This window comes from Pollachius pollachius (assembly GCF_949987615.1).
Source record: "Pollachius pollachius genome assembly, chromosome: 17".
Lineage (NCBI taxonomy): Eukaryota > Metazoa > Chordata > Actinopteri > Gadiformes > Gadidae > Pollachius > Pollachius pollachius.
Genome location: NC_136950.1, coordinates 4,637,840 through 4,651,078, shown reverse-complemented (window position 1 = coordinate 4,651,078; position 13,239 = coordinate 4,637,840). Strand labels below are relative to the sequence as shown.

General features: G+C 51.2%; 1 protein-coding gene across 11 annotated transcripts in view; it reads right to left on the bottom strand.

The window, feature by feature from the left end:
• LOC307088863 (uncharacterized protein) overlaps positions 1-13,239 on the bottom strand; it is a 79,897-nt gene that overhangs the window by 55,394 nt on the left and 11,264 nt on the right. For all 11 annotated transcript variants that reach the window (XM_079754899.1, XM_079754904.1, XM_079754906.1 and 8 more), the window contains exons 5-17: positions 12,227-12,406; positions 12,005-12,036; positions 11,485-11,586; positions 11,004-11,113; positions 10,709-10,859; positions 10,383-10,554; positions 10,121-10,235; positions 9,638-9,801; positions 4,175-9,516; positions 3,769-4,050; positions 2,126-3,522; positions 1,898-2,026; positions 532-657 (exon numbers count right to left, since the gene is read on the bottom strand). In XM_079754899.1, coding sequence (XP_079611025.1) covers positions 532-657; positions 1,898-2,026; positions 2,126-3,522; positions 3,769-4,050; positions 4,175-9,516; positions 9,638-9,801; positions 10,121-10,235; positions 10,383-10,554; positions 10,709-10,859; positions 11,004-11,113; positions 11,485-11,586; positions 12,005-12,036; positions 12,227-12,406 — 8,302 coding nt within the window. The remainder of the gene's footprint in view (positions 1-531; positions 658-1,897; positions 2,027-2,125; positions 3,523-3,768; positions 4,051-4,174; positions 9,517-9,637; positions 9,802-10,120; positions 10,236-10,382; positions 10,555-10,708; positions 10,860-11,003; positions 11,114-11,484; positions 11,587-12,004; positions 12,037-12,226; positions 12,407-13,239) is intronic.

Sequence of the window (13,239 nt, the reverse complement as noted above, 5' to 3'; positions counted from 1 at the left end):
AAGATATTACCAAAAAACAAGCTGTGGTCGCTCACACTAAAGCTCGCTGTGGGCGTGCATGAACCATGAACCAACCTGTCGGCGGCTGGCTGTAAACAGTGCTGCGCCTACGACTGACGTATTAATCGCGCGACTCAACGAATCAATGACCAAATTCGTTGCCAACGCTTTTAGTAATCGATTTTTATCGATTTTATCGATTTGTTGTTGCAGCCCTTACACACACACACACGCACACGCACGATGAGGCCAAGCTAAGAGTTGAGACCACCAGATCAAAAGGGTGTCGATCTCTTCGTGAGGTAATGAGTTAAGATGACGTTAACAACTCACCGGGTTCCCGCTTTAACCTTAGAGATACAACAGAGACGAGCTAGAAGGGGGCCCTCAGTTCAACATCCCTAGTCCCTACTCTAGACAGGGGACCTGCCTCTGTTGCCTTCCAGGCGAGCACATTGATTCATTGGGTCAGTAACATAAGTGTTAGCATCAGCCGCACACAGGGGGCCAGTTAGGGTGCGTTTCTATTACCACTTTCATGCTCCACAGGGGGGAATCCGATGTGCGGGACTTAGGGCTGCTCCAACCCCCCTCTCCTGTGGAATCCTGGGAGGAGGAGGGGGGGCTCACTGCCCTGCGATTACTCCACCAGGTACTCTGAGGTTGGGAGTAGAGTAGGGCCGGAGTTACAGAGTAGAGTCGTACGGAGTTACAGGAGAGTAGGGTGGAGTCACAAGTAGAGTACGGCCGGAGTTACAGAGTAGAGTCGTACAGACTACAGGAGAGTAGGGTGGAGTCACAAGTAGAGTACGGCCGGAGTTACAGAGTAGAGTAGGGCCGGAGTTACAGGAGAGTAGGGTCGGAGTTAAAGCAAAGTAGGGGCAGAGTTACAGGAGAGTAGGGCCGGAGTTATAGTAGAGCAGGGGCAGAGTTACATATGAGGTGCAGGGCAACACGTGGAAAGGGGCGGAGTCACATAGGAGGGGCGGAGCAATAGTGGATAGCGACGGAGGTAGAATAGGGGCAGAGTAACCATAGAGTAAGGGTGAAATAAAGGAGAGCAACCTCAAAAAAGAAAGGAAGTCAGGGAACGCAGGAGAGAATGGGAGGCGAGGTGAAGAGGATTAAATGTAAGATCAGTGAACAAGAGAGTGTTCGGTTGGCGGAGGAGGTGGGAAAGTACATAGATTCAAAAGCCACTAAAAAACACTCAAAAGAAATCAGGCACGAACAAACACTGTTGAATGTGATGCTGACTGGGAATTAGAAGCGTCAGCTTCTAACATTGTGCAGCGTCATGTTAGAAGACCAAAACACTGAATGGAAATATAGCATGCATGCTGAAAATTTTCATGCTAGTCAACATCGGATGAGACCCAATACAGCTATTGCTAAAAAAAACATTCACTCTATGCATGATCATGTCAACAACACTCATTAAAATGACTTAACGCTGGGTTTATACTTTGCTACTTTTCATTGGTCTTGCTATCATTCCGAGTACATTCCCGTTCACTCTTAGAGCGACCAGATACTCAAAGGATGTGGGAAAGTGGTAGAATTCCCCAGACACGCGCCATGCTTGGTAGCCCAAAACGCTGTGATCCTGCTTGATAAGCTCATGGAGACTCGCAGACAAGGGTTTCTTGAGGAGGGGACAGGACAGAAGAGAGGATAGCAGAGGAGACTACGCTGTTCTACATGACTTGACTTTCAGTGGATTGACTTCTATACGTTTCAAGAGAGGCCTGCATTACACTGTAATATGCGCATTTGACACAAAACATTGAAACGGGAAGACAAAATGACAACACGCAGGCACACGCACGACATGTGAAACAGGACATTGCTCAGTTCACTCTGTCTGTAGGGAGGTGAGAAGTTCAAGAGCCGCTACCTGTTTCACACGGGGGCGGCCAGGCGAGAACTTCCTCTTGGTGATGGCGGGTTTCCCCATACCGATCTTCAGTGTGATGGGGACGATGGTGGGGGATAGCAGCGATACACTCGAACTGGACACCAGTTGCTACGCAGCAGAACAACAACAAAACCGTTAGAACCAATAACATGGCAGTGGAAGAGTTAGTCTTTTTAACAAGTCTTCCATAGTGGTCGGCCCCGTTACCTTGTTGTGGAGCGGCGACTCCGTGACACTCGGCGAGGAGTCGTCCCGGGACAGCGGTGTGTGGGGAGAGAGTGGGGGCGAGCAGGGGGAGAGGGGAGGCGGGGTAGCCGGGTCCCTGGTGGGGGAGTTGTCGGGGGAAGCCTCGGTGGAGAAGGGGGACATCGTCAGGCGGATAGAGAGGTCGTCCGAGGGTCTGGAGGAAGGGGGAGGTCTGAGGGACCAGCTCTTGTTCCGGCGGAAGCGAGAGGGGCTGTGGGAGGGGTGCAGGAGGGAGGCCGGGGGAGACGAGGAGCTCATGAGCTCCAACACCTCCGTGTCCAGCTCCAGCATGGGACTGACTGGCTGTTCGTCTCGCGCTGCAATAGGGGACAACGCCTCCTCCTCCTCCACCACTTCCTCCTCCTCCACCACTTCCTCCTCCTCCACCTCGTCCTCTTCTTCGTCCTCTCGTGTCCCGTCCCCAGTCTCTCCTGTCCTCTTGTCCGTCACCTGTTGCTCCTCTCTTACCTCCTCCGCCACACACTCTACCGCCGATTGGCCCTCGTCTAAGATGATCCCTTTCATCTCCTCCGCCACCTGTTGTTCCTTTCTTATCGCCTCCGCCACACAATCCACCTCTGATTGGCCCTCGTCCAAGTTGATCCCTTTCCTCTTGTCATCCTTGTCCTCCTCCCTACCCCGTACCTCCGTCGGAAAGAAAGAGTCTGCTCCCGGTTCTTTCGGTTGTTCTTCCCCGTCATGGGGCTCCTTCGTTGACTGTTGCCTGGCAACCTCCACGTCGTCGATCAACGTTGACTGAGGTCTGGAGGTTTCTGCACGTTGCGACTCTGCTGGCACACCCTCGTCATCTCCCCTCTCCCTACATTCACCCTGCGGTTTATGGGGGTCAACGGCGGCTGTTCTCACATCGTCAGGCAATGCCAAGGTTTCCGATTGGCCCTCTGTCCGGTCTACAGCCACATCGCAGCGCAGGGGGGATTCTTCTCCTGCCGCCTCAGGTTCTGCCTCTTGTTGACCAGTGGACTCCTCCGCCTGGAGGAGGTCCCCAGGTGGAGAGAGGGCCATGGCCGGAGAGGCAGCTGGAGAGGAGGGCTGGGGGGAGGAGAGGGGCGAGGGGGAGAGGGGTACGGCGGCCCGGTGGGAAAAGGTGAGGGGAGAGCTGCTGACCTCCAGAGAACCAGCTCTGGGAGGAGAGGAATGTGGGGAGTAGGAGGTGATAGAGGATGGCGAGAGAGGCCGGGCGGAGCTTAGGGATGGGGATTGCTGGGGAGAGAGCTGAGGGGAGGAGGAGGAGGAGGTGTTGATGGGGAGAGGAGGAGAGGAGGTGCTAGTCCGGGGTGGAGACTGAGAAACCATGGTCTGGATGTTGGCAAGCTGGATGTCTTCAATTTCATCCTCTTCAAAGACGCACGCGCGCACACACACACACACACACACACACACACGTTAATATTGTCACAATAATTATGATTGTTTAACTATTAACTATTTTCACAGTTCCACAATTTTGAGTGAGCATTTCACAAGTTTTTCTATCATTAAAACATGGTTACTCCTGACAAAGAATCAAAAATATGTATGTGTGCACCTAGGTGCCTCAGGAAAACTAGCCCATGATGGGCTTTAATCAGGAAGATTATTACCTGGAATTGATGTTTGAGGCTCCTCTTGTGGGTCCCCTTGAAATTGCTCCTCAATCTCCTCCTCTCGCATCGGGACTGCCTCCTTCTCCTCGATTCTCTGGTTTTGAGCTTTCTCCATGTCCTCCATCTCCGGTATCTGCCCTACAACCCCTTCATCCCCCTGGTTATCCTCCTCTGGTTCTGTCCTCTCCTCAGCCTCCTGCGTCTCTGGTTCCATCTCTGCCAGCGCCTCCACAACATCATGTCTCTCCTCCCTCATCTCCTCCCTAGCTATGGTGTCATCTGAAAGTTAATTTAGAATTGACTTTTTAGTATTGGCAGACATGCTCAAATTAAATGATATTCAAGCTATATTTTTCTGTATCAATAAAATGTGCAAAAAGTAATGAAATCTTAAAACACTCACCAAGAGGTACTTGTATCTGAGAAACATCGTCTAGCTTCGGGCTGAGTTGGCTAGGAGGCACTCCTCCAGGCCCAGGGCTAACGTCAGACCAGACTGAGGCTTCATCGACCGTCTGTGTGAAGGGTAAATGCGTGGGGCTCAACGTTGGGCTTGAGTGTTGCGAGTGAGTGATTTCATCGAGAAGGGGGATTTCTTGTTGGCCGTTGGGTTCATCCACAGAGGTAATTCCGTCGACTTCTCCATCTCTGCTGGTGCTAGCGCTAGGCATTGCAGCGGTGCAGTGAGCAGGACTCGATACCGTTGGCCTAGCTGGAGTCGAAATAGAATGCACAGGGCTTGTGTGTGTGTTCCTAGCCAGGCACAGGCTAGCACATATTGAGCTAGACTGAGAGGGGGTAGAATTGGGGGAACTTATATGGGCAGAGGTCGCATTGATGGAACTAGACTGAGGGCAGCTAGTATGGCTCAGGATTACATTGATGTTGCTAGATGGAGAAGAACTTTCATGAACAGGGCTAGCGTGGATAGAACTAGACTGAGTGAAACTACAATGGACAGGGCTAGCTTGGGTTGAGCTGGACTTGAGAGAACCACGATGGACAGAACTGGTATTGATGGATCTAGACGGAGAGATACTTTCATGGACAGGGCTACCATGGATGGAGTCAGTCTGAGGAGATGTAGCATGGACTGGGCTAGCATGAGTCGGGCTAGAAAGAGGAGGACTAGCGTCCACTGGGCTAGTGGTGATGGGGGTTGACGGAGTGGAACCAGCACGGACAGGGCGATCATGGAGCGATGAAAACGGTGGTGACCTAGCACCGACAGGGCCAGTGTGGCATGTAGCCGCCTGAGAGAAACCATCATAGGAACAGGGCAGGACAGGGCCAGCAGGACTTCCATGAGGGGTGCTTGTTGTCGCAATAAGGTCCTGGGCCTTTGTAACCAAGGTTTCCTGTGTTTGTGGAGGACTAATTGGCCTTGAGCTGACAGTAGAGTCGTCATGAAGCAAGGGGCTGGGCGGTGTTGAGCCTCTGTGGCTGAAACAGTCTGTACTTTCAACAGATTGGGGGTGTACCTGAAGAGGACTGGCTGGAGCAGAGTGCATAGCGCTACTACAGGATCCCCCTGTGGGCAGAGGACTGGGAGCAGGGCTTTCGCGAGGATAACTGGTGTGTGTTGGACTTTGCAAAAGGCTAGCACAGGGTTCCTCGCTGCGGACGGGACTTTGTCTGCTGCTGGTGCAGGGATCAGAGGTGTACAGTGGACTAAGCTTAGGGCTAGCACAGGGTTCACTGGTCTCAAAGGGGCTATGTGCTGGGCTAGCACAGGTTTTATTGGTGTGCACTGGACTGTATGCAGGGCTAGCATTTGGAAGACTGCAATGTGTTGAGTCCGCCTGCTGGGGACTATGTGCATAGCACAGGCTAAAATGCGGCGGACTGGAGTGATCATGGGGGGGACTAGAGTGATCATGGGGGGGACTAGAGTGATCATGGGGGGGACTAGAGTGATCATGTGGGGGACTAGAGTGGTCATGGGGGGGACTAGAGTGGGCAGAATGGCTGGACCCAGCCACACTTGGGGTGATGATTGCACAACTGGTGTTTACTGGGCTTACTTGTGTTTGGCAAGAATTGGATATGGAAACAGGACTTGTATCACTTGCGGGATTATGGACAAGGTTGGTATCTGTGGACATTGGACTGAAGCCAGTTGGTGCAGCCGTGGGACTAACTTCTCCCTGATTGGCATGTGTGGAACTGCAGTTGGCTTGTGCATGTGTGAGGCTATCAACAGAAACACTCTCACTTGTACTGACAAGGGTTGGACTTGAGCTAGTCTGATGGTGTGAAGGACTAGCCTCTGAGAAACTCAAGTGTGTGGTGCCAGCATCAGCCTCGTTGGTGATTGGGCTAGCGCAACTTGAATTTGAATGGACAGGGCTGGCCTGAGGGGAATTACAATGGATAAGGCTATCTTGTATTGAATCAGAAGGACAGTGGGTGGCTACAGGTATCTCAATCTGCTCATCCTGAGTGTTAGTTGAGGGGGAGGGACTTTTTGACAGTGGTGAGGCACTAGCTTGATGTGTTGGGCTCATGTGGACAGTGGTGGCAGCAGGAGAGTCTTGGGCAAGACTAATGCTAGCAGTAGAGTGTGCAGCGGGCATTTCGCTAGCATGGCTGGGAGCAGCACGAGCAGAGACATGAGTGGGGCTGACATGAGAACCTTCTGTTGCTGGGCTAGCTGGTGCCAGGATATTCATTACTTCTATAGATTCAGTAGAGCAAGCTTGGTTGTCCAGATCCTCTGAGGTTGAACCCTGGTCAATGTTTTCAGAAGTGGGCAATGCAGGGTTAGGAAGTAAACTAGAGTCTTCAAGGCTAACAGGGCTCGGCGTGGGAGAGCAAACTGGGGAGGAGGCGGTAGGCAGGTCGAGAGCAGGGTTAAGATTGGCAAGATTACTTTCCAGTGTTTGGTTTTCATGTCTAGGACTAGTCGGTATAGAGCCTGGAGCCTGCGTGTTCAGTTCTGCACAGCGCTTTTCCTTTGCCCTTGGAGGTGTAGCACTAAGCGATGCAGGGCTAGCAGGCTGTGACCAACTACATTGTGTGGGTCCAAGAGGTGAGCGGGAGGGGCTACACGGAGCTGAAAGAGCCGTTCTGACTGCTTGGGTTCTGAACGAGAGAGTCGGACTACAGTAGGTGGGTAAAACGCTTCCCCTGTCCAGTGCAGAAATGTCCTGTTCAGCCTGATCCAACATTGGGCTAGGGGCAGCGTGCTGAGTGGGAATACTTGATTCAGGGCTCCGCTGGTCCAGTGTAAGATCTTCTGTGGGCCGGTGCTCTGGTGATGAAGGAATTGGTGAAGACGGAGCAGACATCACTAGACTACATTGTGCACCAAGGTCAGATTGTGTGATATTCAGATTAGTGGGGCTACTGAGAATAGAACTTTCCTTTAAAAATGTGTGTGACGTGGGGCTGTGCTCCCTGTCCACAGTGCTGAGCTCAGCCGCCATGGAGCTAGGCCTGGGCTGTGTAGGGCTGTGTGGAGTCCCGCCGTGTTGAGAATGTGCAGGGCTGCCGTGCGTGGCGGTAACGGCCATGGCCTCCGCCTCTTCAGACACAAGCTGGACCTCTGTGACAGAAAGACTTGAGGGGGGATTCAAAGGGCTGTCCTTCCCAGCACTCTGTTGGGTCTGACTGGAGATGGTGTGGTCAGTGCTGGGTGAGGGAGGACTGCAACGGGTCAGTGAAACCCTCATCATAGGCTCTGGAAGTCTGTGCTGGGAAGGACTGTGAGTAGAGCCGACAGCTGAAGCCTCTGTTAAATTGAATGCAGCAGGAAGCGGGCTGCAGGGTGGAGAATGTGAAGGTGAGGTTAAGACCTTAATAGGAGATGGTGGACTCGCTTGTGAAGACAAAAAATTGAGTGGAGGACAGATCAGTTTCTCCTCTGTGGTAGTGGGTGAAGCACATGACGTTGAAAGTGGAACTGGGACCGGTGACTCTGGGAACCGTTCAGGAGAAGGTGGAGCCTGTAGAGGAGAAGGTGGAGCCTGTTCAGGAGGAGGAGCTTGTTCAGGAGTAGGATCCCGTTGCGGTGAGGATGAAGCCCATTCAGAGGATGTATGGGCCTGTTGAGCCTGTACTGGGTTAGTTGATGCCTGTATAAGAGATGGTTGAGCCAGTGAAGGCGGGTCTTCTAGAGGAGAGGGAGGGGCCTGTACAGGAGAAAGCGAGGCTTGCACAGGAGAAGGCGGGGCTTGAACAGGAGAAGGCGGGGCTTGCACAGGAGAAGGCAGGGCTTGCACAGGAGAAGGCGGGGCTTGCACAGGAGAAGGCGGGGCTTGTACAGGAGGGGGCGGGGCTTGTACAGGAGAAGGGGAGTCTTGTAGGGCTTGTACAGGAGAGGATGGGGCTTGTACAGGAGAGGGTGGGGCTTGTACAGGAGAAGGGGGCTCTTCTAGGGCTTGTACAGGAGAGGATGGGGCTTGTACAGGAGAGGACATGGTTTCTACTGGAGGACATGGGGCTTGTTCAGGAGAGGGAAGGGCTTGAAGAGGAGAAGGACCCCGTAGAGGAGAGGGAGGAGCAAGTGGCATTGAGAGCTGGGGCAGTGGCAGCAGGAGCAGGGTTTGAACAGGAGAGGGTGGGGCTTGTACAGGAGAAGTTGGTGCTTCTAGGACTTGTACAGGAGAGGTGGGGGCTCGGACAGGAGAAGGTGGGGCTTGTACAGGAGAAGGTGGGGCTTGTACAGGAGAGGAGGGGGCTTGTACAGGAGAGGAGGGGGCCTCTAGAGCATGTACTGGAGACTCCGGGGCTTCTAGAGCTTGTACTGGAGACTCCGGGGCCTCTAGATCTTTTACAGGAGACTCTGGGGCCTCTAGAGCTTGTACAGGAGACTGCTGGGCTTCTAGATCTTGTACAGGAGACTGCTGGGCTTCTAGATCTTGTACCGGAGAATCCGGGGCTTCTAGAGCTTGTTCAAGAGACTCCGGGGCCTCTAGAGCTTGTTCAAGAGACTCCGGGGCCTCTAGAGCTTGTACAGGAGACTCCGGGGCTTCCAGGGCTTGTATAGGAGATGGCGGGGCTTCCAGGGCTTGTATAGGAGACAGTTGGGCGTGTACAAGTAAAGTTGGGGATTGCAAAGGAGAGGTTGGGGCTTGTACAGGTGAAGGCGGGGCTTGTACAGGTGGAGGCGGGGCTTGCACAGATGAAGGCGGGGATTGCACAGGAGAAGGCGGGGCTTGCACGGGAGAAGACGGGGCTTGCACGGGAGAAGACGGGGCTTGCACGGGAGAAGACGGGGCTTGCACGGGAGAAGACGGGGCTTGCACAGGAGAAGGCGGGGCTTGCACAGGAGAAGGCGGGGCTTGGACAGGAGAAGGCGGGGCTTGGACAGGAGAAGGCGGGGCTTGAACAGGAGAAGGCGGGGCTTCTGAAGGACAAAACAAGAGTTGTACAGGAGAAGGCGGGAATTGTACAGGAGAAGGTGGGGCTTGAATTGGTGACAGAGGCATTTGTTTCGAAGGGGATGAAGCCTGTGGCAGTGAAAGTGAACGCTGTGGCAGCATGAGTAGGGCCTGTATAGGAGAGGGCGGAGCCTCAGTGGGGGAAGGTGGAGGCTGCGAAGACGAGGTTGGGGCATGTGTTGACGATGGCATGTCCTCAGTATAGCTGACAGGAGGAGTCTCTGAGAGGGACAGAGTCTGTGCGGGGCTTTGCATTCCGAAAGCATTTGAGGTAGAGTCCTCCAGAGTCTTGCAGAAGGAGCAAGTGTAGCTGTCGGGATCCAATGTGTCGACCTGTCCAGCGCACTGCACATGGACAGACCTAAAGATCACACACAAACACAGGTCAGATATACATATGCAACGTGTTTTGAACGTGACGCAACAGGTGAAGGTATTTTGTGTTTGTATGCAAGCATAGCTGTGTGTTGTGAGTACTGTACCTATAGCAGGTGCAACAGGTGAGATGGTTTTGCATGGAAGAGGGATCTGAAGCCTGGTCGCAGAGTGGGCAGGGCAGGCCAGGGTCACAGGACTCACACAGAGTAAGGTGATTGGCCCACTGACCTGAAGATCTCACTCCACACCGTTTGCACACACGACAGTTCTGTGGACAATGGGGAAGTCATATAAAGGGCATATAAGGAGAAGTGCATTACAAAGTTCAGGCCACATGGATCGCAATGCCATCATCCAGACAGAACAGTATGCACAATATCTACATAGAACAGTAAGCTAGAGCATTTCACTTTAATATCTACTAAAACTTAGCCAGCAGCAGACACTTCAGCCTGATCTCCCAGGGAATCTAATCTGCCTGAAGCTGTTCAATAGCATTGACATGTATATTCTCTTGATACTACCTTGCGGAGGTGTGTACTTCGGCTGATGTGACTCTGTGCAAACTTGGTGTGTGTGGTTCTCACCTTACACCTCCAGCGGTTTCCAGGCGTTTCATCCCAGGCAGGTGCAAGGCAATGCATGTGATATGCTTTATCACACCACTCACAGACTAGCAGCGAATTTTCATCTCCTTGCAACCTAATACACACCAAACACACCAATCGTGTTCAATCCTCCCAAATTAAGGTTAAAGAAACAAGATTTATTATTTATAGTATAGTCTGCGTGTGTTGGGGCAGGCTTGAGTGAGTGTGTGTGTGTGGAGTGAGAGAGTGTGTGTGTTACCTGCAGGTCTGGCAGACCCTACAGAGAGGACACTGCCATCCAGCCCTACAAAGAGGGGTTGGCGTTATGGGGGGGTCCTGGCAGCTACCATGGTAACGATTACCACAACAACAACACATCAACTGGTTGCCGACATCCCCCGCTTCAGAACACAACACACACTGTGACGAAACTAGGAGGTCAAGACAGGGGGATTGAGGGAGAAAAAAATAAGAAACAACGTTAGAAGAGCAAATTTAAAGAAAGGTGTGCGGCCGGACAGTGATTGAAAGTGTGTTAGTGTGTGTGTGAGTGCGTGTGTCTGGGAATGTGTGTGCGTGGTGTACCTGCAGGTGTATGCCGGGTACAAAACGTGTGTCTCTGCTCCCAGTCTTGGTGTGCCCCGGCCGCTGCAGCACATGGGTAGTGGTAGCTCCGCCCACAGCCCGTCTCCTGGCAACGTAACGACGCCCCCAGGCGAAGACAGAACACGCACACCTGGACAGGACAGCGGACATGTTTAGTGACGCAGACTCCGGCTCATGATCTGGTTGAACCAGGGGACCAGTGTATCAGTTGACTCAGTTGCACTTTAATAAAGTCAACGTGAAACTGACTTGATGACCAAATAGTGATCCATACCTGTGTGCTTCCTGAGTCGATGGCTTTGTCGACGTAGAGCAATGATTGGCCCTCCCCTCGGCAAACCCCTTCTGACCATGATGCACACTGCAGGTGAGCACAGCACTGGCCTAGACCGCACATGGGGAACAGCAAATCAGAAGCAGGTTGTGGTTAGGGAGCCTATTCAGGCAGTTGTACATGACTCCATCCATACCAGGATCTGGTCATCTACACGCCGAGCCAATCAGTTACTTCATTATAGCCAGGCCTTTTACATCACTATTTAACATGCCTGACTACACCCTTAACGTGCATATGTGTGTGCACTCAGAAGCTGTTCAATTGAAAGCCATTTCTACTGCTGAATTTTGAATTTCTGAAAAATACACAATCGCTTCAATGCATATTTCTGACTTTTAAACGATTCCCCCTGTTCTTTTGTAAGCTCCAATACAACATGGAAAGAAAATAATATGCATGTGTGCATATGCGTGCGTACCTGTGGGATCAAACAGTGATTGGACATTGATGTCGTGGGGAAGCCCGATTGCACCCAGTTGTTTTATGAACTCTGTGGATATCCTCTGGCCCATCTCCTCATCTGAAAGACATGATATTGAACAATTTCAGACTACTATGAGATGCATTGTAATGGCAGGTCATAAACTCCAATAGTCATTACTAAGCAGTGCTTATCAGAAGCAAAAACATAAATGCTTACTTTAACAAGTAGTACCAAATTATCTTGGTGCCTCACTTACATTTTGGCCCATTTCTTTTAATTACGAGAAAAAACACTCAACCTTAATCTTAACCATATCCATATCTATTTTGTAAGGACTAGACCACAAGTACTGCTGGCTTCAAATAGGTCACGCTTGTTATGCAACAGCCAGCTTTACAAAAAATAATTGTTCATTCCAGTAGGGTAATGGGAATAAGTATTTTCAATTAAAACACATCGTAATTGGCCTCCACATTCTTGATTCAAAGGCAGGTGCTTCTTGCATTCTACTCACCGTTGGAACCAGAACCATCCGGACTCCCGCACCTTCAGGGAGAGAGAGAAGAGTTTGAGAAAGAGAGTGCGAGTGTACGTCTGTCACTATTCATGTCAGTTCATAAGTAAATGGACATTACCCAAGTAAATTAGCAATGCTTGGAACCCGATTTACAGATGCTAGAATGCTAGAAGTGTTTATCCTTTTATTGTGAAGAACAGAAAACGCGAAGAGACGTACGTGCGAGCTCCCTGGTCGACTTGGTAGCAGTCGTCATGGCAATCGTTATCACGGTCCGGGGAGGCGCGGCGGTTGAGGATGTGGAGGGGAATATAGCCCGGCGTGGGTCCAAACACCACCAGGTGACCCTGACCCAGGGGAGGGTCGTCTCCACGGTAACAGAAGGCACACTGCTTGACTCTGTGGGGGGGAGGGGAGAGAATAAAAGGAAGTAGTTAGTCTAGAGCCCGATAGCCTTCTGACACGCCAGACCTTACAACAGTCAATCTTAAACGTCCGACAACTCAGCATCGTAGAGTGCAACACCAGCTCAGAAAGGAGAAAAGTAGACACAAAGTACAAAGTGGGTCTCATTTATACTTGTTTGATTATTTTCAAACTCATTCAAATTTCTCTAATCGCCACTGACTGGGGTCGTGCCGACTGTCTCCTGCCACGAATGCGTCTAGAGGATTTGAGCTGCCAATTGGAGAGATGTGCAAATCGGATCGGCAGTTTTTTTTTTATCCCCAAAGTAACTGTGCAAAGACTAGGGAAATATTGAGGAAAATTAGGCTTAAAGGACTTCTTTCCTACTCGACAACTTAAAGAAGCAGGTAATAGGACCATGAAGGAGTGAGGTATAAATATATCAGCAAGCATGCAGAATATAGAGGAGAAACTAGTCGGTTCCCTGTTTGAGGCAACTAAGAGACAGAAATAATGCTGATTTAATGATTCCTTTGGCTTATAGGCCTAGCCTTCCAACACAAAGGTATGAATAGTAGGCTTACAAAGGTCACAATTCATCACTGCACTGCTCAAACGTGCCTAGGAGCCTTATACTGCATTTGTAAATGGGTTAATTACGGATGAAATTTGCACTCTTACTATTGTGGTAACTGACATGTTATTTATTATTGAATTATTCTTTACATGGTATCCAGAAGTACCCAAAGGTGAGTGCTCACTAGTCAGTCTGAATAATCTTTTATTCTGCATCCTTTAATCTCACGCATAGATTCCAATCAAAT